The sequence below is a fragment of the Phlebotomus argentipes genome, unplaced genomic scaffold (genome assembly GCF_947086385.1).
Source record: "Phlebotomus argentipes unplaced genomic scaffold, Phlebotomus argentipes genome assembly contig_2, whole genome shotgun sequence".
In the NCBI taxonomy this organism is placed as follows: Eukaryota; Metazoa; Arthropoda; class Insecta; order Diptera; family Psychodidae; genus Phlebotomus; species Phlebotomus argentipes.
The window spans coordinates 321,348-344,358 of NW_026776162.1; the positions used below are offsets into that span (position 1 = coordinate 321,348).

The following is a 23,011-nucleotide window of genomic DNA, read 5'->3' on the forward strand; positions in this document are numbered from 1 at the left end:
GCTGACACCCCTTGTCCCGCGTCTATGTTTGTTTGACGGATATTCACTAATTGCAGGAAAAGACTCAGCAATGCCACCGTACGGCCGGCCGGAGGACAGCATGACGGACGAGCGGATAGCGCACATCCTCAGCGAGGCGTCCAACCTGATGAAGACGCCTGGCCAGCAGCCGCCGATGAGCCAGTCCTCGATGGGCCACCAGGAGGACACGCACAGCAACGAGGACTCCAAGTCGCCGCACAATCAGTGCACGTCGCCCTTCTCCAAGGACTCATCCCAGAACCGTCGTCTCAAGAAGTACGAGAACGACGACATCCCGCAAGAGAAGGTGGCCAGGATCTACCACGAAGAGCTGTCGAAGCTCATGAAAGTGGCTCCCAGGGATGGCTTCTCCAGGTACTACTTCTCCTCCTTGATCCCTAGACCGACGCCACGACGTCCTCTCCTGATTTTGAGCAGCTGCACAACCTCATTTAGTTTTCTCTTCCCGCACTTTTTCAGCGGTGGCATGCCGCCGATGAGCCAAATCCAGGACGAGAGTCTGCGGATGACGTTCGAGGCATACCAGCGCGAGCTGGTGAAGCTCCAGCAGAGCGGCGCCAATCTGCCCAACTTCCCCAACATCCCTAATCTGCCCAGCCTGCTGGCGCTGCAGCAGCACGCGCTGAACGGCGCCCAGGATCTCAGCCTGCCGAAGGAGAAGCAGCTGAAGATGAATGGGCAGCAGTCCAGTGAGGCGGGGCACGACAAGGATTCAGACGATGCCCGTCACTCGGGCAGTGCATTTAGTCTGGTGCGACCAAAGCAGGAGTCTGCATCGACGCCCACCACCACCGCCTCGTCGGCCCCGAGTCCGCTGGGCAACTCCATCCTGCCGCCCGCCATCACGCCCACGGAGGACTTCTCGGCCGCCGCGAGTCCTCTGCAGCGCATGGCATCGATCACGAATAGCCTGATCACGCAGCCGCCAGTCACGCCGCACCACTCGACGCCCCAGCGGCCGCTGAAGGCCGTCCTGCCGCCCATCACGCAGCAGCAATTCGACATGTTCAACAATCTCAACACGGAGGACATCGTGCGCCGCGTGAAGGAAGCGCTGTCGCAGTACTCCATCAGCCAGCGCCTCTTCGGCGAGTCCGTGCTGGGCCTGTCGCAGGGCAGCGTGAGCGATCTTCTGGCCAGACCAAAGCCCTGGCACATGCTGACCCAGAAGGGACGCGAGCCCTTCATCCGCATGAAGATGTTCCTCGAGGACGAGAACGCTGTGCACAAGCTCGTGGCCAGTCAGTACAAGATCGCCCCCGAGAAGCTGATGCGCACCGGAAGTTACAGCGGCTCCCCGCAGATGCCGCCCACGATGGCCGGCGGCAAGATGCCGCACATGCCGAAGCTCCTCAACGAGCAGATCACGAAGATGCAGCAGGACCAGCAGCACTTAATGCAGCAGATGCAGCAGGGCTCGCCACTGTCGCAGTCCGCGCAGCAACCGCCCACATCTGCGCCCCAGGGCATGCTCCTCACGCCACCCGGCCTCCCGCCCCACCACGCCATCCCTCTGGCCGCTGCCCAGGCCGCCGCAGCGGCCGCGGCTGCGGCCCAGGAGAAGAAGCAGATGCCGATGCCGGTGCACTCGCCGCAGCAGAACAACGCCATGCGAGGAATGCACCAGCACATGTCGCCGACGGTGTACGAGATGGCCGCACTCACGCAGGACCTGGATACGCAGGTCATCACCACGAAGATCAAGGAGGCCCTGCTGGCCAACAACATTGGGCAGAAGGTAAGGAAGACGCAAGACTTCAGCAATGAAGCGTTTTTTTTAATTCAGAATTCCTTGCAGATCTTCGGCGAAGCTGTGCTTGGTCTGTCTCAGGGCTCCGTGTCCGAGTTGCTGTCCAAGCCCAAGCCTTGGCACATGCTCAGCATCAAAGGGCGCGAGCCCTTCATCCGGATGCAATTGTGGCTGTCGGACGCCAACAACGTCGATCGGCTTCAGGCACTGAAGAACGAGCGCCGCGAGGCGAACAAGAGACGCCGATCGACTGGTCCTGGCGCGCAGGACAACAGCTCAGACACCAGCAGCAATGACACGTCGGAGTTCTATCACTCTAACTCGCCCGGGCCGGGATCTGTGGGCTCCGTCGGGGCGCCGCCGAGCAAGAAGCAGCGCGTGCTGTTCTCTGAGGAGCAGAAGGAGGCGCTCCGACTGGCATTTGCACTGGATCCGTATCCGAACGTCGCCACCATTGAGTTCCTGGCCACTGAGCTGGGCTTGTCCACGAGGACCATCACCAATTGGTTCCACAACCATCGCATGCGGCTCAAGCAGCAGGTGCCGCACGGGGCGCCCAGTGAGCCCCCCGTGCCGCCCAGGGAGAGCCAATCGGGCGCACCCTTCGACCCGGTGCACTTCCGCATCCTGCTGAACCAGCGCCTGATGGAGCTGCAGAAGGAGCGAATGGGACTCAGCGGCGTTCCTCTGCAGTACACGCCGTACTTTGCCACGAATCCCAATCTGGCGGCTCTCATCAGCCGAGGACTGCTGCCGGGCGCCGGAGAGGCGGATCTGAGTGCCCTGAATAGCGCTTTCAAGGAGCAAATGAGCGGACTGGATCTGTCGCTGAAGCGCGAGGGCGACGACGACTTCGACGATGTCGACGGCGAGGCGGATAGCCACGTGTCGGACGCGGACTCCATCGATGAGGTGAAGTCTGAGACGAAGGAGACGCCGGTGGCCGTGCAGGCGTCCAGCGCCCGCTCGTCCAGGAGGAAACCCGCCGCGCCGCAGTGGGTGAATCCGGACTGGCAGGACGACAAGAAGCCGCCGGCGGCGGGCGGGCCGCGCGAAGAGGAGGTGATCATCAATGGCGTGTGCGTGATGCAACAGGCGGCGGACTACAGCCGCGCGGCCGGCGAGGAGACCGTCCGCATCGAGCCGCAGGCCGTCGCGGAGCGCTTCGAGGAGGCCGAGGACGAGGAGCCGGAGGCCGAGGGCGAGGACGAGGCGCGCGCCAGTCCCGCCGTGTCCGAGAAGGCGTCTTCCGAGCATCCGGCGGTCGCGTCGCCCGACTCCACGGACGACCATGACAACGGAGCGTCGGAGGCGGCAGTGAAGTCCGAAGCGGCGTCGCCGATCAAGAAGGAGCTCGACGACGAGAGCGACCGCTGGGAGTACTAAGCAGAGTGAGAACAACGATTTTTTCCTTTAAGAGAAAGTTCAGTGCAATTTGCGTGGAGAGAGAAATCCCAATCATCTTCGTAGATTAGAAATGTGCGCGGATAACCATTGAGAGTTCTATTGTGATTGATTTAAAAAAAAAGGAGAGAAAGAGAAAACGAATTAGCTGCAAAGGTTCTTTGTTGAAATATTATTTTTTTTTCATTATGTTTCCCAAAAACTTTAAGGGCATGAAAAACATTTTTATGTAGACACGGAAGGCGGATGAGATAATGAATAAGACTGTTACCAATATTTTTTCAAGAGACGTAAAAAGCGATACAAAACAGTGTACATTTTATTACAATGTATAAATACACGCTAGATTTCAGCATGCAATTGTTCAATTGTAATCTTAATTGAGACTCTTCGAGCACAGAAACACACTCTTTTCGTGTTTGTCTATCTTTAAATTCACCTCCCATTCCATTTTAATTGAGACGACTTTATATAGTGTTTAGGTGAGGATAATTTTAGGCGGTATGGAGAAAATTTCAATCAAAATAGAATCAACTGTAAATGATAACAAAGTAAGCGTTAGGCTGAGAGAGAAAATCTAAACATATTGCCAAAATAGCTGGAACAAGAGGAGAAGGAGAAATACTAAATAATCCCCCGAGGTTGAGAAGTTTGAGACAAGAGAGAGGCGAGAAATCAGCAGAGAAATGCATTAAGATGTAGTGAATAATTTCATTGTAGAGTAGAATATTGCAAAATTAAAAAGAAAAGAAAAAAAACAGTGGATGAGAAATGGTAGAGAAGAAAAAAGAAGAAACACTGAGAAAAGGATACCAAAAAATTATGTAGCTGTAAAAAAAAATGAATTATAATTTAAATAGATGAAGAATAATTTCCTCCACCTTTCAATCATTGCTGAAGATTATAAGAAGAAGAAGACGAAAAAAAGATCTAAAGTTAGTGTGAAGAACAAGTAAATCTTAATAAATCAAAATAATATTTAAAATATTATTTAGATCTCAAAATATTGTAACCAAATAAAAGTGAAAAGCATGAGAATGTTAGGCGTAGACGAGCGATTTGGTAGGAGCATAAGAAATTCAAGTGTAGAGCAAGCAGATTGAATTAAATATTAATCAAACAAATGTAGTTTCTAAGTGTATAAAAAGAAGTGCTAGCGATTTGTGGATGGAGAAGAGAGCATCATTAGTTGAGCATTAAGGAGAAAAAAAAACAACTCATAAGAAGAAAAAAAAATACCTAGAAGAAGAAACTTTACTGTAGATTAATATCCGAGAGGAGATGAACTCATTCGCAAGAGCAAGTCAAGGCGGTGAAGAAGGTCAGAAGAGGTGAATCAACAGCAGAATAACAACCCCCACGCATATCGAAACCCTTGAAATTTTATTATGATATCCCAAAAAGTGGAGAAAGAATAGAATTTACACTTAAATGGAGGTAAAAATCCAGTAAAACAATTCTTATATTAGATATGAGTTAATACTGAAGTTAGTCATTATTCAAGATCAAGAAAAACTTAACAATCACACAGAAAATATTCTCCAATTTCAAAACAACAAAAAGAACACTTTTGAAAAATTCCACCCACAAAAATAACAAGTTTTCCCCCCCCCAGAAGAAGGCGATCAGAATCAATTAATTTATTAAGAAATGAAAAAAAAATATATAGAGAAAATCAACTAATTTTATCCAAATGCTAAAAAATGGTTATAAAAAAAATCTTCACGCTAAAGAGCAAAGTCATTAAAGAATACATTAAAGAAAACTAAAGTGAGAAAAAGGAACCGAAATCCTTGCATTAAGATTGAGCAGAAAGCTTTTAAAAATAGTTTGAGGAGATTGAAATAAATTAACAGAAAATAGTGTAATAAAAATATATCGAAGAAAATACAAGTTAAAGTTGATGGAAGAGCGATAGAAATCTGCGATAAGGACGGAAATTTCAACAGCCACAAATTGTTTTCCAGAATTTCCTTTTATATTTTACAGCAATTTTATTTAATTCATTATTAATTGTTACTGATAATTGTTGCAATTTGTAATATTTTTTCTCAATTTTTGTACAATTTTAAAAGAAGAATGTGAAATAAGAGAAATTATGTTAATGAAAAATTTGTGTATAAACTAATTTTAGAAGGACTCTTTTGGTTAAAAGCAAAAAAAAAGAAACGAATGCAGAAACACAGCAAGAAAATACGTAAGAATACAGCAGATGAAATTTATTCAAAGTGTAAAATAGAGCATAGAAAATAAAGTATGGTTAAATGCTCATTATAGAGCAAGAGAATGGTAAAGAAAATTTGTAAATTTCATCATTAATTTAAGTTCAAAACAAATTTTGAATTGCAATAAGTGGCTTTGAGAAGCCCACTTTTTTCCTAAAGTTCATTTTACACAAGATTTTTACAAATGTTCTAAGTTTTTTCTAGGAAAGAAGCAAAAGAAACCAATGCTGAGAGTGAGGAAAAGAGAAACAGTGAAATTTTCATTATTAGATTTATCGCGTAGAATAAAAATGTTATTTACTTTACAAAGAATGGATAAAGAGAGAGAGAGAGATGGAAGTAAGAAAAATGGATCATTGCGTACTTTTTAATTTAACTGAAATGAGAAAGTAAAAGAAAAAAAATCATAAAATATAAATAATTATAAACAAAGTATAAATACTATTAATAACAAATTAAGTGATGAAAATGTAAATATTTATTATCATATCATATGAAATAATTACAATTAAATTTAAAATTTGAAGAAATACATATTATCGTCTTCATTAAGATTTCTAAACCTAAATAAAATTAACTGTATGAGAAATAATTCATCGGACTTTCCATTTAAACTCACCGCTTTCCCGAATTCATTTTCGCTTCAGCAGTTGACGATAATGGCTTCAAAACTCCTGATTTTCTGAAGAATTTTATGTAAAATTGGCTTCAAGAATAAGTAAAACAAGGAAAACAGTTTTGAACTAGGTAAATTTAATTTTTATAGCACAGCTTGAGCTGTTCTCTAAAGAGAGGCGCTGTCAGCAATTTATCTCATCTACACAGTTATAACAGGTTCGAGTCTGGGGTTTAAAGACCTATTTTAGAATCTTTAGAATAATGTTGAGAATCAATTTATCTGTAAAATTCTCACAATGCATAAATTAAGCTCTTTATCTTCCAAAATTGTATTAGGAAATCAAAACCGGTGCAACTTGATTTTCCCGCGCCAATAGCCAGTACACTCTTCAGTACCTGCTGTGACTAAATATTCGCTAGATGTCTCTGGAAGTCTTCCTTTTGGGTTCCGATATTCGGTTTCTCTCAGTGCTGTGTCAAAATCTGTGAGAAGTAATGTTTTTCTTCACATTTCTCCCATTTTTCTCCTGATTTTCCACCCAAAGACTCTTTCCAACTCACAATCAAATCACCTATCATCAATTTTAGCTGAAATATTGGAAGATTTCCGCGAAAAAGGAGAAAAATAGATGCATTCATGTTTTCTAGGTTATGTGATGTAATCAAAATAGAGTGAAAATTTGCTTTTCTCTGGGTGTCCGTACAGGAAATGGCAGGAGTACTGCGAATTAGTGTTGGGCGCTTCCTCCCGAGCGCCGCGAGGCCGGCGGCCGTGCCGTGTGTGCAGCAGAAGTGTGGCATTTCCGGCAAGACGATCAGAGGGTCGCAGAAGCTGGTGAAACCACCCCCTTATCCGTACAAAACGAAGCGCTACGGCTTCTTCCAGGCGCTCTTCGACCACACCACCAAGCGTCTCGACGACAACTCGAAGGTAATCGCCGGTGGCGGCGGAGTTGCCAGGCGCTGACTCTCTCGCTCCCTTGCAGATCATTGTGGTGGAGGGACCGTTGGCGGCCGGGAAGAGCAAGTTCGCGAAGGAGCTGGCGGACGAGCTGGAGATGCACTACATACCGGCGGCGCACATAGACGCTCTGCTGATAAACCCCTACGGCCAGGACTTCCGCTCGCTGGACGACAAGCTGCCGCTGAGCGTCCAGTCGTACGACGAGAAGAAGTTCTGCCAGACGCCGAAGCACCTCAACACCGCCGGCTACCAAATCGACATGTACTACATCCGCTTCTGGCAGTACGTGGAGGCGCTGCAGCACGTGCTGAACACCGGCCAGGGCGTCGTGCTGGACCGCTGCGTGTACTCCGACATGGTGTTCATCGAGGCGATGGCCAAGAACAACTACGTGTCGCGCGGCGCGCGTTCTGTGTACTATGACGTGCGCAAGAACACCATCGGTGAGCTGATGCAGCCGCACCTGGTGATCTACCTGGACGTGTCGGTGGAGCAGACGAAGAAGAACATCCAGAAGCGCGGCCACGCGCACGAGCAGAACGCGCCGGCGCTCACGGATCAGTATCTGCGCGACATGGAGTCGTTCTACAAGCAGCTGTACCTCAAGGACATCAGCATGCACGCCGAGCTGCTGGTGTACGACTGGAACGAGGGCGGCGAGACGGAGGTGGTGGCCGAGGACATCGAGCGGATCGACTTCGACCGCTTCGACCAGCACGACCCGAAGATGAAGGACTGGCGGCTGCAGCTGGAGTGGGACTGGAACGAGGTGAGGATGGGCTACAGCGTCCAGCGGCACATCCTCGAGGCGCTCTTCAACGTGCCCCGGACGGACGTGCCGGAGCTCCTCGTCAACGCCGAAGACGCGGACGCGCTGCGCCTGCTGCAGAACGAGGTGAGTGTGTGAGATCCAGTGCGCCAGGGCGGGAACTCATGAACTCCTCTTTCTCTCTTCCAGACGCCTGGCATGATCTACGCCAAGGGATACAACAAGGAGAAGGACGGCAACCTTATGTGGAAGTTGTAAATTGGGCGGAATTGTAGCAAAGGCAATAAATTATCTAAATAAACATTGTTCCTCTCTTTGTGATATCGTCGTATGTACAGAAGCGCCTTTGACGCTCACACGGTTTCCGCCAGGAAGGTTTCCGTGTCCTCCGTGACCACGGCGTCGATGTTGTAGAAGACGGCGTGCAGCGAGATTACGAAGAAGGACGCGCCCAGCACCCAGAACATCGCCGCCCCGGCGCCGGCGAGGTACAGAATGGGAATCGCGGCGCAATTGATGAGGATGCATTGCTGGCCGGCATTCAGCTCCCTCTGCAGAATCGTGATCTTCGTGTTAAGCTGTCGCACTTTGTAGCACGCGTAGAACACGCCGCCCAGGACAATGAGGATCAGCGGCGAGGTGAGCAGACAGTAGAGAACCAGACCGAGAAACACGAACAGGTAGTTGCTCTGGAAGTACGCCAAGTTCCTCACCAGACGTCCGGACAGGCGCTGAATGTTCGCCACCGTCTTGAAGTTGCTCATGTTCAGGAACTCAGACCACGGCCTGATGTTCTGTCGCACCTCGCGCAGCAACTCGGCAATGTTGGGCACGCGGCTCCGGTTGAAGACCCTGTCCGGAAGACACGAGAGTTAGCGCTTGATGGCAAAGATGACGAAACACCCGGAAACTCACGAAGAGAAGAGATTCTTCTGCTCTGACTGCGGTGGCGGAGCCATATTTCCGCTCACCTTGTCGCTCATGTCAATGTTCACGTCCATGGCTTCTCAACTAGTCCGGGCAGGAGCAGCGGAAGCTGACCAGGAGGCACTTAGTGGGACTTCCCTCGGGGACGCACAATTCGATGAATACTGGAATTTCAGCGCTCCTCCGCGCTGACGTGATATGAAGCGAAGGCCGAAGAGAGTTTGAGGCAATTTTCACTGATTTTCTCTACGTTTTCCACGTAGAAATTCCAAAATCTCTATGCTTTCTCTTCTGTTTTTGCGTGTCCACAAAACGTCAAGACGTCGCGAATTGAGTGGGAGGAAAACTCGTCGAAAGAGGGGAATTCTGTTCCACGTTAGAATAAGACACTTCCGCAGGAATTTCACATCACAACTCCGCTCTTTGTCTACAATCGCTTTTGGAAATGCAACAAAGTCAAGAGTATTTTCTATAAAAATTCTTTTATTTTATACATTTCATCTTGTGCTTCTTTTTCTGAATCAAATTGTTTAACTTCAATGTCAATTCAACGTAAACAGCTAAAGAATAAATGATAAACTAACTCAAGAAAACCTTAAACTCAAGAAAAAGAGCGCGAAAGCTCAAAAAGAAACGAATTCCGGAGACCCTGGACGACTCGCTGGCGGACTCTCTGGCGAATCATCATCAGAAGAGTTGGAGTTTTCCTCATTTTGTTCTTGTTCAGCTGCTAGCAACGATTCTTCAATAAGTTGCAGCTTCTTATCACGAGTTGTTCGCTTCATTAATTTGTTCCTGACTTTGGTAAAATGCGTACTCATATCGTTGCCACTCTTCACGTGCACTAGAAGACGAATTAAAAGTTTTTGCTTTGGAAAGGACATGAAAGATATTTTGAATCAACTCACTGCTGCAATATTTGACGAATTCGTCCTGCTTCAGGCTCATTTTACCATTGACTCCGATTATATTGAAGTTATTCACCAGAAAATCCTCCTGAAAGATTCTGACCAGCCAATTCCCGCTGTTCTTGGTGGTTTTTGACATGTAGGCTCTCTGCAAAACCAGAAATGCCACAATTAGAGCACAATAATAATCCACATTCAATACTGTGCGTGAGATAAATACCATTGCGTTCGCAGTCTCGGCATTTGTCTCATATTCCATCTTTGCGTGCTCGTACTCCTCCAGATTGCAAATCGGGAAGTAGCACTCTTGCGGATCGGGAGTTCCTATCCTTATTGATCCAACGAGCTTGCTTTGTATTTCTGAAGGAAGCAAAACAAACAAAACAGTGGTTATTTTGATACTCGCTCATCACGTGTGTGTCGAAATAATTACGTGAGAGTGATTCGCGGGTCTGCTTTTGCTGCTGATTAATCTGTTGCAAGGATTTCATGATCTCCATTTGGGTGCTTTTCGTCTCTTTCAGTGAATCCATGATTTCTCGCTGCTGCTTCAGCATCAACTCGAGCACTGCGAAAAGATAGATTCAATCTAACATCCAAGATTTCACGAGTTCGTCTGGTTACGCCTTGTGGCCGCACACGGCTTCTCCTGGTTTCCCTCCTGGTTCTTCTCCTGCAGGTGCTCCTGCATGTGCTGGAACAGGACATTCTTGCTGAGGAATTGCTTCGCACAGTGAGCACACTTAAAATATCTCTCAACGGTGCGCGAAACCTTGCGCAGCTCCTCCGTCGGCTTCTTTGCAGCTCTTTCCTTCATTCTCTCCGGCACAAAGCTTCGCTTGAGGACGAATTTCCTGGAAAAACAACAAACTTCAGCACACGGGAAAACATGGAAAGGTCACAATCATACTCCGCTGGAGCGTCTTGGAGGTCTTGAATCTCGTACTCCTCTTTCACGATGTCACAATCCACGAAATCAATCTGGGCTTCCTTAAGGTGTTGACAATCGTCCTTTTTAGCTATTTTATCCACTCTAGGAATGCTAGTTTTTGAAATGCGCTTCACACGCCTCATATTTACCTCTGCTTACCCTTTTTGCGTTCTCAAAATGTCAAAGCGTGAATTTCGATCATTTTCGACCACTTTTTGTACAAGATGTTAACATCGCGGAAATACAAACTTCAGTTTGGTGTCGGGAAATGACGGCCGGGAAGAAACTGGCTATTTTTGTGATAACAAATGTGTGCATTGTAGCGGAATTCGTGTGGAAATACTGCTTCTGAACTGTTTAGCGTGACGATGGCGACCACGGCTTACAAGAGATCCTCTTCGGAGATCTACCAAACGATTCAAGTGAGTGTTTTTCGAGACTAAAGTCTGGGTTGGGGTTACGAATCTCTATTGATGTTTTGGATTGTTTTCTCTCCAGGAAATCTCCCGGAATCGGGCCCAGAAGAGGCTGAGGCTAATCGTGAAGAAGCCCACCGTCTCCACTTCCATCACAACATTCACGGGATTGCTCGAGAGCGCGGCCAACAGCAATGAGGCTCTGCAGCTGCTCATCAAGATCTCAGACGGACTGCAATTTGAGGAGCCCGAGATGGCCGAGGCCATCCGGAAGCTGTCCGAGCACTTTAAGCGGGAGCAGGAGTCCGCCGTGAGGGTGAAGATTCTGGCCCTGCTCGGGGATTTCGCCGGCGAGACGTGCTACGACGGAGCGCTGCTGGCCGACGAAGTGCTGACTCTGCTGAAGAGCGAATCCTCGCCGAAGGTGATTTGCCAGGGGCTGCACAGTCTTCACAAGATCGGCATTAGTCAGTCTCTGCCGCCGACGCACGTGGCAAAAGTCGTGCTGTCGGCGAAGAACAGTCTCGTGTCGCAGAGTCACAATGTCCAGAGACACGCTCTTCTGCTCCTGGGCGCCTTCGCGTCGGTGGAGGAGGAATCGGTGGAGTCGACGGTGGACTTGATTGGGAGGTACACAGACTCGCAGGATTCGCGGGTCAGGGCGCAGGCATTCCGCTCGATTCTCACCCTGGGCTGCAGAGGAGTCAATCTCACGCCGAAGCTCTATCCTCGCGCCACGGACGCGCTGCGCGACGATTACGAGTGCGTGCGGAAGGAGGCTCTGCAGCTGGTGTACGAGCTCGGCGTTCGCCATCCGGAGCACATGCTTCTCGTGCCGGACTCGGACATGGAGATGAGACTCGTGGACGCGGCCTTCGGCAAGGTCTGCTCCGCCATGTGCGATCTGTCGATGCAAGTCAGAACGCAGGCGGGAGAACTGCTGGGCGGCATGTCGGCCGTGGGCAGTGAGTTTCTCAATCAGACGCTGGACAAGAAGCTGATGAGCAACCTGAGGCGGAAGAAGAGCCTCCACGAGCGCAATCTCGAGAACTTCACGAGTGGCGAGTGGTCGTCCGGGAAGAAGTGGGCCGACGACGCCCCCAAGGAGTTCCTGAACGCCGCCTCGATCTCTCTCATAGCTTCCGGGGCGTGCGGCGCTCTCGTGCACGGCCTGGAGGATGAATTCTTGGAAGTGCGCACAGCTTCGGTGGATTCAATGTGTCGTTTGGCGCTGATTCATCCGCCCTTCGCCACGACTTCGCTGGACTTCCTCGTGGACATGTTCAATGACGAGATCGAGAGTGTGCGCCTGAAGGCGATCTACAGCCTCACGATGATCAGCAAGCACATCACATTGCGCGAGGATCAGCTGGAAACGATGCTGAGCAGTCTCGAGGACTATTCAGTGGAGGTCCGGGAAGGTCTGCATCTCATGCTGGGCGCTTGCAAAGTGTCCACTCAAGCCTGCCTGAAGCTGGTCGTGCAGAAAGTGCTGGACGTGCTCTCGAAGTACCCGCAAGACAAGGAGTCCGCCTTCGGTTGTCTCCAGCGCGTGGGCCAGAAGCATCCCGATCTCTGCATGGCGCTCACGCCGCAACTCCTCCAGGATCATCCATTCTTCGACAGCGCCGAGCGAGACGTTGAGGATCCGGCTTACGTTTGCATTCTCGTGATGCTCTTCAACGCCGCTCAGCATCGTCCGCCGATGCTGTCCCTCTTCCCGGACACCACCGTGCGCCACTACGGCTATCTCAGAGACACCATGCCCAACTTCGTGCCCCACTTGAACCTGAGGACTGTTGTGGACCAGACACAGCTCACGGGCGCCACGGGATCCAAGCAGTTCCTGGAGACGCTCCTGAACAACATCGATGCTGCTTACTCGGCGCCGCGCGCGCGTCAGGCTCTTCTGGAAGCCGCCCAGGCGAATCTGGATCGTCTGGCGGAGATTGATCCCGCCCTCTCGGGCACTGCGAACTTCACGGCCATGTTCCTGGGCGCCCAGCTGCTGATCCACCAGCTGCAGAGCTGCATAGCGCCGAAGCAGAACAAGACGCCATCGCGAGAGTCTCTGAATTTGCTGATGAAGAAGTGCTTGAAGCTGCAGAACCTCTTCTCCAACCTCACGAAGGACGACTGGCTGCTCGTGAAGCAGATCTGCCTGCGCGCCAGTGCTCTGCACCTCGTGATTGTCGTGAAGGATCGCTCCCAATCGGCTCTGGCGCCGTGTCAACTCCTGCTGCACATCGCGGCGGACATCAGTGTGTTTCTCCAGGACAATCCGGAGATTGTGGCTGACAAGTTCACCAGTTCAATTCTGCAAGCGCTGGCGGCGATCAGTGATCCCAAGCCTGGCCGAGTTTTCTGGGAAATCCTCCCGATTGTGCAGTCGGCGACGCCCGTCGTCACGCCACGCGTGAATGTGGACATCCGGATGTGCACGGCGCGCATTCTGGAGCCCTGCAACGCGGCCTCGGCGGAGAACCAAGTGAAAGTCACGGCGGGATTGATCGCCGCGGTGCCTCTCGTGGCGGACATCGAGAATCTGCAGGAGTTCCAGCGCCAGGATCTCAGGATTAGAGTCAAGTATCCCGACCAGAACGTACACACTGTCGTGCCGCGCCTGCGGGACGTCAAGCGGATCCTCACGGAAAGCGGCGAGGAGGTGAACAACTGGCGGCTGCGGACGACAATTCTACTGAGTCATGGAGTGTGGACAGAAGCCACGCAAGTGGAGATCTTCGTCTGTCTGTCAGTGCGTCCGGGAACGGAGCTGGAGCTGTGCAAGTCCGTGAAGATCATGTTCGCGCCGAAGCCAGTGAAGAGGGGCATCTGAACAGGGGAAAAGAAGGCGCATTTTGTTGCATTGGGGGAACTTTTTATTTTGTTCAATATCAAATTCAAATAAAAAATATTCGGGTAATAAAATGCTTAAAAATAGGGGTTCAACTTTACAATAAAAAAAAAACGCTAATATTACACAAATGATATATAAAATATATTGGCAACTTTTTCCGATAAATAAATTAATAACATTTCATTTAATAAGTACTTTTGTGGTGAAGAGAGATTCACGTGAGAGAATGCCAAGCATTTGATGGCTTTTCAACTGTTGGGTTTCTAAGAACGTGTCAAGATTCTTCGATGTCGATTTCATGAAATTGATTTCTGGATATTTCGTCACGAATTCGAATCTTTATTTGCTTGTGAAAAACAGGCGCGAAAATACTTTTAATCTATCATGAGACACAGATTTTCGACAAACAGTTCCTATTCGACATCATTTCATAACACATTTTTATCAAATTCGGTCATTTTGATTAACAATCTATAGATATACAATTTCTTTTTTACAAAATAAAACATAACATTTGGACAATTGTTCTAAGAGTGACACATAAATTACAGAATACATCAAAAATAATTTCGAAAAGACGGAGTATTAAAGTCAGGAGGTACAACATTTGCGACTTTGACAAAATAAAATAATTTACAGGCGAAGAACAAACAATTGCTTAACAAAAAAAATATTACAATATGTGGAGAATTTCTTCCAGATCTAAAAAAAAAACACATTTTATAATCTCTTATTTTCTGATTTCACTTTATCTCTCTCTCAGTTACACACAAAGTGGAGGAGTAGAAAAAATAACATACCTAAGATATTGCTCTATAAATGAAAATAACTAAGGGGGAAAATTAACTAATGAAAAATTCGGGGAGACATGATAAAAATGACAAAGTGATTATGCCTCTATTTCTAGTGGTAATCAAGTGGTGTTTTTTTTTCCTTTTCTCTTTCGTGGAATTAAATAACTATTTAAGAGAGAAATTTACACGTAAATCTACGTAGAATATTCAAAGGTCGTAAACACAAAATATATTAATTGTATAGCGAAAAAAAATGTTCATCTTAATTACACAAATACAATATGGTCTTAAAATTAGAGGAAACATAATACAATAACTACTTAACTCGTTCTCTCTCTCTCTCTCGGTGTTTGTTTGCCTGCTTCGAAATGAAATTGGGTTTGTCGGAAAAGTTGCTGTTTCCAAATTAATTACAGCAACGCGGAGAGACACATTATCATGTTTTAATTAAAGAAACAAAAATAATAGAAACAAATTGCAATCGTGGAATTTAACCCAAAGAAATGTGGAAAGAGATTTTGTCAGTTTTTTGTTGTTTTTTTTTGGAGGGAAATTGTTTCATCACATTTCAACATAATGTTTTCACCTAAAAAAAAATTCACTCTCTCAATCGATGTCTTGTTCATAAATTAAGAATATAAGTCATTACCTAAGGAGTTGTCTTTAATCTTGAGGGGAATATTTTAAGTGTTGATAACAAAAAAAAAATGGCAAGAGCGGACAGGTGATGTTCTTCATCTTGGACAGTGTTAAGTGATCACAGCACTTCTTTTGCATCATCCTACAAACGATTTGTTAGGGGTAATTAGAGTTGCAAAATATAAATTTTCAAATGCATTTTTGGCCAACTTTTGGAGCTTCTCCAGCGCAATTCTTACGTTAAAATTCTGTAAAATAAATTCCGATGAAATCTCTAATATCTGCAGAGGAAGTGAAAATATGTCGGGAAACCCTAAAATATAAGAATTCATTTCCCGAGATGCGATCAAAATCTGTAAAATAGGTTTAGAGTTAGCATTGAAAAAATGTTTTCTTTGTCCTTCTTTCGTGGCTCTTTAAAATGTTCTGAAACCTAGAAAAGATCAGAGATAATCTCGTCAGATGAGAGATCGGCTGGAGGCTGTCGCGAGTGGCCGGGAATAATTTCACCAAGTTCCTTGTAGAATCTCATTCATGCTAAAATGCATCGGGTGCGAGGCGCCCAGGGGCGCCTGGGCGGCCCTGGAAAATGCACTAGTTGTCCGCGGGGCAGGGATGGGGCTTATCTGATGGTGGCGCCGTTCGCGGCGGCTGCCGCCGCGGCCGCGGCCGCCTTGGAGTTCTTCACGACGCCGGTGTTCTTCTGCGCGAGGTGCGTCTGGTAGTGCTTGGCGAGGTGGGCCTTCTGGCGGAAGCTCTTGCCGCATAGCGAGCAGGCGAAGGGCTTCTCGCCGGTGTGCGTGCGGATGTGCACGTTGACAGAGTACTTGTCCTTGAAGCCCTTGGAGCAGATGTTGCAGTAGTGCAGCGAGCGCTCCTTGCGCTGTCCGTTGCACGCCGGCGGACTCGAGGCGTTGAGGCTGGCCGTGGAGCCGCTCGGGAGGCGTTTGTACTTTTTCGCGGGCTTCGCGGGACTCGTGGTGGTGGTGGCGGGCGCCTGGCTGGTCGTGGACACCTCCACGACGCCCGTGCGCGCGCCTTTCTGCGCCCCCGCGGGCATGGCAGTGTTGCTGGCGATGATCACCTCGCTGAAGTTGTCCGTGGTCGTGCAGAACTGCTGCACCTCCGACGCGATTCGCTTCAGCTTCTCGAAGTCGTCCGTGAAGGCGGAGTCTAGCGTGAGGAACATGTCATCCACCACGTGGCCACCTGACGAGCTGGGGCCCGTTTGCTGCGGCGAGCTCACGGCCGAGTCCTCGAACAAGGGATTGGCGAGCGTGGAGTCCGCAAAGCCGATCGCCTCCTGGAAAAGTATCGCAATTAGTGGCTGTGCAGAGGAGAGAATTGGGGAGGAATCTTACCTGATCGGGAGAGAACAGCGCTCTCCTCAGCTCCTCGTCACTCTTTGTCACATTCCCAGCCTGGATGATTGTAATGCCATTCTGGACTTGCAGTCCCTTAGCGTATCCCTTCCCTTGCAGCGCACTCCGCAGCAGGGATTCAGGCGAGTCCTGCAAAGGCGTTGGAAGATTGACGGTTAGTGGGCGGAGCTTTGTAGTGGGAGGAGCTTAGAAATTACACTTGAAGCAACCAAACTTCACGTGATTAAGTCGCTAGAAATATATGTCAATCGAAGATTGGACAGAGCGTTGCTGCTGACGATCCTAACAATCTTCTACTTAACATCACTAAATTCATTGAACTCTGGAACTCGCGATGAGAGCTAAAGCAAGTGTGTTGAGAAGCTTTTCCGACCAATTAGCTAGATTAGAGGATGTGTTCGCGGACAGCGACTGGGAAAGGTGTTTTACCCAATTATCAATGATTGTCATCACAATTCACATGATTTGAGGAATCCCAGAGTGATAATCTTGCAAAATGTACCGAAGAATTCAAAAGTGGGATAATCATCAGTGCATCATGTAAACTTTCCAACTCTTTAACTATCTAATTATTTCGCCACGCGAGAGGGAGAGAAATGCATTGGCAAATCTATTAGTTTCACTTGCATAACATCTCACCTGTTCTGTGTTGTTGTGATCGGCCATCTGCCAGTCGTTGTTGTTGTTCTGGAAGGCCGCCGTCACGACGCTGTTGCCCCCATTTGTACTATTCACGGTAACTGCACCAGAGACCGATGGCTGCGTGGGCTGCTGGAGGAGGAGATCGTCTGTCTTTTCGGTGCCGAAGCCGCTGTCCTCGTACGAGTACTCGGACTTTATGTAGCCCGGGAAGCTGCCGAGGAGGGTGTCCAGGTCCAGCGGCTGCGCGGCTGCCGGGTCCTGCGCGGGCTCCTTCTTCAGCCACGACTCCGAGTTGTTTAATACTGTTAAGGTGTAGATCTGCTGGGCCACAGAAGCATTGGTTAAGCACTTGCAAATCACGATTTCAACCCAGAGACTCACTTGTCCGTCTGTGTTAGTGATGGAATTCGGCGTGCTGGCCATGTTGCTGCCCTGCTGATTCCAGTAGAAACGGTTGAGGTCCTCAAAAATGGCTGGATCCAGTCTGTTGGGATCCTTGTCGGTGCCCCAGAACTGCAAGAGAAGCACAGCCATCAGAATTGGGTGAAAATGCGTGGGCATCGGAGATTTATGGTTGCGCAGGTAATTGCTCGGGATGTTGCAACAGTTTCGCCTCACGACAATTCCGCCTTCGCGTCCATTCTTTCGCGTGACACTCATGATCGTTATGCCAAAGCGTCTGCATTCTCACGCAGCTGAACTGACAATATTTCCACGTACTTTATCGCTTTTTCGCCAGTGCGGAGGGAAATTTGTGGCTTCGCTCTAAATTGCTGTCTTTCATCCTTAATTTTCTCTTATTCAAGCACTGAGAGAAGATTCTAAATAGCGAGTAAAATGATTTAAGTAAGAAATTTGTTTCGTCTTGGGATTGAAACACTTTCAACGTAGTTTTATCTGCCAAAAAGAGGCTCAAATTGCGGATTAACTTAAAGAATGAACCATTTTTCGCCGTCTAAAATGGCTTCTAATCCATAATTTTCGCAATCATATCTGCAATTTTAGAGAAATATTAATCAGCCCAACACCTGGCGAGACTCCTCTTGGTGCAAATAGGAGGAAAAGAAGATCGAACAAGAGTCTCAAATGGTGCATTCAGGTTGCATCTCGCGATGCGCTGATGAGATGGAAACCGCTCTCGCGCCACGAGATCGCGTCTGTGGTGAATCAATTAACAACCGGCTCTTTGGTGATTCTTGCAAACTCTAATGATGTTGACTCGGGTGCACTATTGACACTTGTTCGCGCACACGGAAAGCCGGCAGAAGATGGCTCGCTCGGTGCATTTTCGCGAAAGCGATCAATTAGTGCAGGGGAATCTTATATGGGCACATCAATTTGTGTGGCACTGGCGCAGCCAAAATCAATTTACAACTCTTCACTGCCCGTCTCACGATGGAATGCCACAGGCCCATTCAGGCAGCATTTAATTGTCTCTAACCCTGCGCATTTGCAATTCGCGAGATAGATTTCGCCCGCGATTTTCTGCCAATTCATTCAGCGCAAGACAAGTTCAAGTCCAATCGATTCACCTACAAGACGCCCGTAGGGTCGAATAGACGCTCTGGAATTTACATATTGGAATTCAAGTGAGAGAGAGAGAGAGGAAAGACTGCAATGCTTGGCGAGAAACCCGATAACACAAATGGAATACAATATCCGGTACTTTTTGTCCTCCTTGCCCATCAAAAATTGATTGCGCACGTATAAAAAGGAGAAATATCGACTATAACCAGTTGAATAAAAAAAACTTATAATTGGAGAATTCTTCACTGCGCAATGAGAATTTAATATTGTAAGAATTTAACGATCATTATTTGCCGTAAATTGTCTTTTGAATAATTTATCAGACAAGTGTAATTAAAAATCATGAAGTGATTTTTATTGGTCGCTCACTGGAGTAAAAGTTGAGGTGAATAAAAATAATAATGCATGATTTAGTGCGGCATTTTAGTGAACACACAAACACTTTTTATTGATCCCATCCACAGAAGTTTATTTGCCGGGCAGTATTTATTAATTGTGTGTTCTTTGTCGCGTGACATTCAAGCGAATTCTCGTGGAATTCCTATATAGGATATGAGATGCGAGAGCTTGCCTGGGCATAATTTATGTATGAGGACGTGCGTCTCTGAAACGTGATCCTCCTAAAATTTCTAAATGCAAGACTGCGTGATTTACGCCCAAGATAAATTCCCTAATGAAGTGACTTTGAGTGTCACTTGATAGCTCACTCCTGATCCACACAATTAACTCCACAATAAAATAATTAAACGGCAATCTAATGACATTTTATGCGTCGTTTAACACTCAAATGATCCATCTCGGAGAATTTATCTGTGCCGTTTCTAATTTCACTGAAAACTGTCTCGTGTGATTTCTTTTCCGTCCAAAAAACTAGGAAAACTTTGCCATATCCGATGGAATCGAGGTGCAATTTCTCGAAATCATTCGACATCGAGGTAAAAGTCCAGTGCAAATAAACATAATATATTCTCTATATTAATCGCAATGCCAAAATGGAATTATAATTGCCCGGATAAATAATTATTGGGAGTTACAGTTAATATTTTCTCGGGTCATTGCAGAATCACTGCGGCGCGCACTCAATGTTGGGCATTTTTCTTCTTTGAGTCATAAATTACCGCGCAACGGAGTCAATTTATGGATTCCGCTCCAATATTCCGAGCCACAATGCGTCAGTCCACCCCCAAATGCCTCCAAAAGTGCACCGCCAGCCTCGGGAAGCCAGATGGAAAAGCCACCAACGATCGCGCGAGCAACACAATAGAACAATGAGCTGAAGTGAATTCGGCTAATTTCCAATAATGGCTAATGCCATTCGCAAGACCAGAAAGCCTTCCAAAGTGTTGCAATATTTCAGTGCGGTGTCCATGCGGCAACGCACCAAATTATTAAGCCATTATCGTTAAGCTAAATAGAGCAAGTGGTGCTTTGCAGACTGCTCCAGATAAATCATTCAAGACCTTTGCAAAGAGTTTAAAGAAAAAAAAATCTGAAATCCAGGAGATAATCTAGGTCTAGACTTTGGTATATTTGCCAAATATGAAGAAATCGATGCTTTTGATCTTGTCGCTTTAGCAGAAAACTGGACAACAAAGTATAATAAGTAATTTCGTGCCAATCGAATCGAAATCCAGAAGAATTTCCTTTAATTGAGCTTTCAAAGCTAGTTTCCTTGCTCTCTATTTCGCAGTCCTAATTGGATCTAATGCAACCTCTTACGATGGATTACAATATTGCCCTTCATTGAGCCTCGGCAGAAGCTGACAGTGCGCCGAAGTCTTGGAGGAGAGGCTCGAGATTCAGGTTGGAAGATAAAGAAGCCATTTGGTGCTTCATTAATCATTCGCCTCATCAAATGTAGGAGGGGTTGGGAAAAATGCTCTGAATTCTTTGGCTGGACCGCTTTTTTGGCTTCAGCGCGTGTTTATTCTGGCTGAGATATGAAAATAAATCAGCACAGATGGACGTCCAAGAGCGCTAGAATTTCTCCTCGACAAGCAGAAGTGGTGGAAGCACATTTCTGTGCCATGGAAGTGACTTTCACGATGCCAATTGGGCTTCGTAGCCCATATTGTTCAGTCCAAATGGGAGATTTGGGGCTCACCTGATCGTATCCTTGGAGGGGCGGGTGTTCACCACTGCCACCATTCGTGTCCATACCTGGAGGCCTGTCCACACCCACGCCGATGCCCATCTGTGGTGTGGATGCCGAGACAAAGTCGAAGAAGTCCGTTTTCGACAAATCCTCCGGCCGGAAGGTTTCACTAATATCCATACTCGTGGAAGACATCACATTCGCGAGGAACTCGTCGGCTTCTTCCTCTGCGTGCCGCCGTGGCCATCCATAGACGACCTAGTCTGGTCCTTTCCGCTCAGAAAGTCCCCGCCGTGTCACGCCCGATGGCACATTTGCGGGTCTGCAAAGTAAAGAGAGACACACAATTAATTTCATCGACACTCGCTGCGCTTCCCACTCGCTGAAGCCCAAACATCTCTTGGACACACACACGCTTCATGTGTTCTAGTTCATCGAGATCATTGGAATTTTTCCCACTGAATCTACAGATTCCGGCAGGGCAGCAAACGTGCGCGATTGAGAAGAAAGCTAATGGAATTTGGCACTCTTTTCCCCCATATTGAGACCCCATCACGACAGGCGCGATACGGCAGAAAAAAAAACGAGATGGAACCTACAAATGTTTGCTCATAAAATGATGATTGATTGCATTTCACGTTCGCACGACGATATGTGGCGATGGAAATTCGATATTTGGCCTTTTTGTCCCAACGTCGAATCGCCCCGCACGACTTGCGAGAGCTTCGCCAAAATGCAACGTGACAGCCATTCATGTTGGACATGAGAGGAGTCTCCAGATAGTGATTGTATCGAGAGGCATTGGGCGATATGGCTGGCAATAAAAGACTCGCTGCACCGTGCAATTAATAATCCGCCAGCCAATATGCGTCGGCCTGAGAGTGACAAGGTGTCAGTGGATTTGGCGCTGCGTTTTTCGCGATACCTTTTTTCTGGCGGGCAGATTGGTGGGAAAGTGGGTCGCCTCACGAGAGGGAGAGAATGTGCATATTGTGAGAGCCGCCCTGTCCATGGCGAGGCAATTAATATCTCACAAGTTCGCCATGGTTTTCACTGCAACTGCACAGCTTTGTCCGCGAAATGATGCGACGATTTTAGTTCTCACGAGAGGAAATGGCAAGAAAACGCGGCGCAAGAGTCGCGATATTGGCAAATGTGGTCAGTATTTGCTGAAGAAACGCGCCCTGCTCAAGAAAACTGTGCTCAAACATTTCTTGCACCCGCCTGTGTTCGCTAAATGCTAGATTTATCGGCTCGACTCCCACCGCGAACGAGGATTGCACACAAATCGATGCGTCCTCCACCTCAAAATACCCTCAAAGAGTTGTCTTGAAAAAATCCTCCAATGGATGTAGAACTAAACGTAGTTAATAGTTTCAAATTAATATCCGAGCTGGTGGTCGATGATTAATAGTCGCGCGCTGCTGTTGGCCCCATATTGGCTCACCAGCACAATGTATTTGAGGTAGTCGAAGAAGTTCATAGAGGCTCTCGAGGCTCCGGAGCCCACAGTCAAATTGTAGGGCAATCAAGGCAATGGCGAGTGAATCTGTTCGCCATTGAGTTCCGGACTCAATCACATGCCTATTCAATTAATTCCCCATCTTCAGCCGCTCCCTTGGCGTCGGGATTAGACATCAAAATATTGGTTGGATCACCAATTCAATCAGCATAAATTGGACAAGCATTTAATTAAATTAATGCGAATATTTTTCCATCGGCACTGGTGAAATACCTTTTGGAGGGAACCTTAATTTTTATTGACAATGAAAGACCACTGAAATTCTTCCAATGCTACACAGTATCGCTGATGGTTTTTCTCCTTTCCACCCAATGACAAGGTATCCAATAAATTTATATTATTATTTTCTTCAGGTGTTTAAATGTCTTTCCAACGTCACTAATTTGTCTACGCACACAAACAATACAAGAAAAATACTTTGGGCGTGTTGAGAGAAAATACACATAGATGTTCCGATGATAACATGGACTAAAAGCTTTTTAAAATTAATTAATGACACTTTCGGCCATTGTTGAGCACAAAATTATGTGGCGCATCTGAAAAATTCGTCAATAAATTAAGCTGAAAAGAGATATTTCACTCATTACTGGCGTGTAATT

General features: G+C 47.4%; 6 protein-coding genes across 10 annotated transcripts in view; 3 read left to right on the forward strand and 3 right to left on the reverse strand.

Moving 5' to 3' along the window:
- The window catches only part of LOC132265462 (homeobox protein cut), a 73,742-nt gene extending 69,050 nt beyond the window's left edge, over window positions 1–4,692 (forward strand). For 3 of the 5 annotated variants that reach the window (XM_059766176.1, XM_059766178.1, XM_059766180.1), the window contains 3 exons: window positions 57–396; window positions 478–1,780; window positions 1,841–4,692. In XM_059766176.1, the coding sequence (XP_059622159.1) occupies window positions 57–396; window positions 478–1,780; window positions 1,841–3,178 (2,981 nt within the window). In that variant the 3' untranslated portion in view covers window positions 3,179–4,692. The remainder of the gene's footprint in view (window positions 1–56; window positions 397–477; window positions 1,781–1,840) is intronic. The other 2 variants (XM_059766177.1, XM_059766179.1) reach the window with 1 other exon arrangement.
- Window positions 4,693–6,464: 1,772 nt separating this feature from the next.
- On the forward strand, window positions 6,465–8,093 carry LOC132263909 (NADH dehydrogenase [ubiquinone] 1 alpha subcomplex subunit 10, mitochondrial). Its single transcript, XM_059763924.1, has 4 exons — window positions 6,465–6,531; window positions 6,746–6,970; window positions 7,026–7,898; window positions 7,962–8,093. The coding sequence occupies exons 2-4, from the start codon at window positions 6,749–6,751 to the stop codon at window positions 8,028–8,030; spliced, it is 1,164 nt and encodes a 387-aa protein (XP_059619907.1). The 5' UTR covers window positions 6,465–6,531; window positions 6,746–6,748; the 3' UTR covers window positions 8,031–8,093.
- LOC132263926 (prenylated Rab acceptor protein 1) lies at window positions 8,083–9,032 on the reverse strand. The gene is made up of 2 exons (XM_059763949.1): window positions 8,688–9,032; window positions 8,083–8,624 (listed from the first exon to the last, which is right to left on the reverse strand). Exons 1-2 carry the CDS (start codon window positions 8,771–8,773, stop codon window positions 8,126–8,128), a joined length of 585 nt encoding a protein of 194 aa, XP_059619932.1. The 5' UTR covers window positions 8,774–9,032; the 3' UTR covers window positions 8,083–8,125.
- Window positions 9,033–9,207: 175 nt separating this feature from the next.
- Window positions 9,208–10,744, reverse strand: LOC132263917 (uncharacterized). The gene is made up of 6 exons (XM_059763936.1): window positions 10,518–10,744; window positions 10,232–10,461; window positions 10,041–10,175; window positions 9,828–9,967; window positions 9,608–9,755; window positions 9,208–9,543 (listed from the first exon to the last, which is right to left on the reverse strand). Exons 1-6 carry the CDS (start codon window positions 10,679–10,681, stop codon window positions 9,323–9,325), a joined length of 1,038 nt encoding a protein of 345 aa, XP_059619919.1. The 5' UTR covers window positions 10,682–10,744; the 3' UTR covers window positions 9,208–9,322.
- A 46-nt stretch (window positions 10,745–10,790) lies between these two features.
- On the forward strand, window positions 10,791–15,860 carry LOC132263897 (integrator complex subunit 4). Its single transcript, XM_059763916.1, has 2 exons — window positions 10,791–10,960; window positions 11,037–15,860. The coding sequence occupies exons 1-2, from the start codon at window positions 10,907–10,909 to the stop codon at window positions 13,788–13,790; spliced, it is 2,808 nt and encodes a 935-aa protein (XP_059619899.1). The 5' UTR covers window positions 10,791–10,906; the 3' UTR covers window positions 13,791–15,860.
- Window position 15,861: 1 nt separating this feature from the next.
- Window positions 15,862–23,011, reverse strand: part of LOC132264805 (uncharacterized) — a 71,627-nt gene continuing 64,477 nt past the window's right edge. Inside the window, exons 3-7 of the mRNA XM_059765128.1 lie at window positions 20,900–21,212; window positions 17,650–17,781; window positions 17,266–17,586; window positions 16,606–16,755; window positions 15,862–16,547 (exon numbers count right to left, since the gene is read on the reverse strand). Of these exons, the coding sequence (XP_059621111.1) occupies window positions 15,867–16,547; window positions 16,606–16,755; window positions 17,266–17,586; window positions 17,650–17,781; window positions 20,900–21,085 (1,470 nt within the window). The 5' untranslated portion in view covers window positions 21,086–21,212 and the 3' untranslated portion in view covers window positions 15,862–15,866. The remainder of the gene's footprint in view (window positions 16,548–16,605; window positions 16,756–17,265; window positions 17,587–17,649; window positions 17,782–20,899; window positions 21,213–23,011) is intronic.

Bases quoted from the DNA above. Each gene is read 5' to 3' on its own strand.
- LOC132263926 (XM_059763949.1), bottom strand. From the start codon at position 8,773: ATGGACGTGAACATTGACATGAGCGACAAGGTGAGCGGAAATATGGCT. The intron at 8,625-8,687 runs GTGAGTTTCCGG...TCTTCCGGACAG, and splicing joins CAGAAGAATCTCTTCTCTTC to GGTCTTCAACCGGAGCCGCG.
- LOC132263897 (XM_059763916.1), top strand. From the start codon at position 10,907: ATGGCGACCACGGCTTACAAGAGATCCTCTTCGGAGATCTACCAAACG. The intron at 10,961-11,036 runs GTGAGTGTTTTT...TTTTCTCTCCAG, and splicing joins AGATCTACCAAACGATTCAA to GAAATCTCCCGGAATCGGGC.
- LOC132263909 (XM_059763924.1), top strand. From the start codon at position 6,749: ATGGCAGGAGTACTGCGAATTAGTGTTGGGCGCTTCCTCCCGAGCGCC. The intron at 6,971-7,025 runs GTAATCGCCGGT...GCTCCCTTGCAG, and splicing joins GTCTCGACGACAACTCGAAG to ATCATTGTGGTGGAGGGACC. The intron at 7,899-7,961 runs GTGAGTGTGTGA...TCTCTCTTCCAG, and splicing joins TGCGCCTGCTGCAGAACGAG to ACGCCTGGCATGATCTACGC.
- LOC132263917 (XM_059763936.1), bottom strand. From the start codon at position 10,681: ATGAGGCGTGTGAAGCGCATTTCAAAAACTAGCATTCCTAGAGTGGAT. The intron at 10,462-10,517 runs GTATGATTGTGA...TTGTTTTTCCAG, and splicing joins CTCCAAGACGCTCCAGCGGA to GAAATTCGTCCTCAAGCGAA. The intron at 9,544-9,607 runs GTGAGTTGATTC...TTCGTCTTCTAG, and splicing joins ATTCGTCAAATATTGCAGCA to TGCACGTGAAGAGTGGCAAC.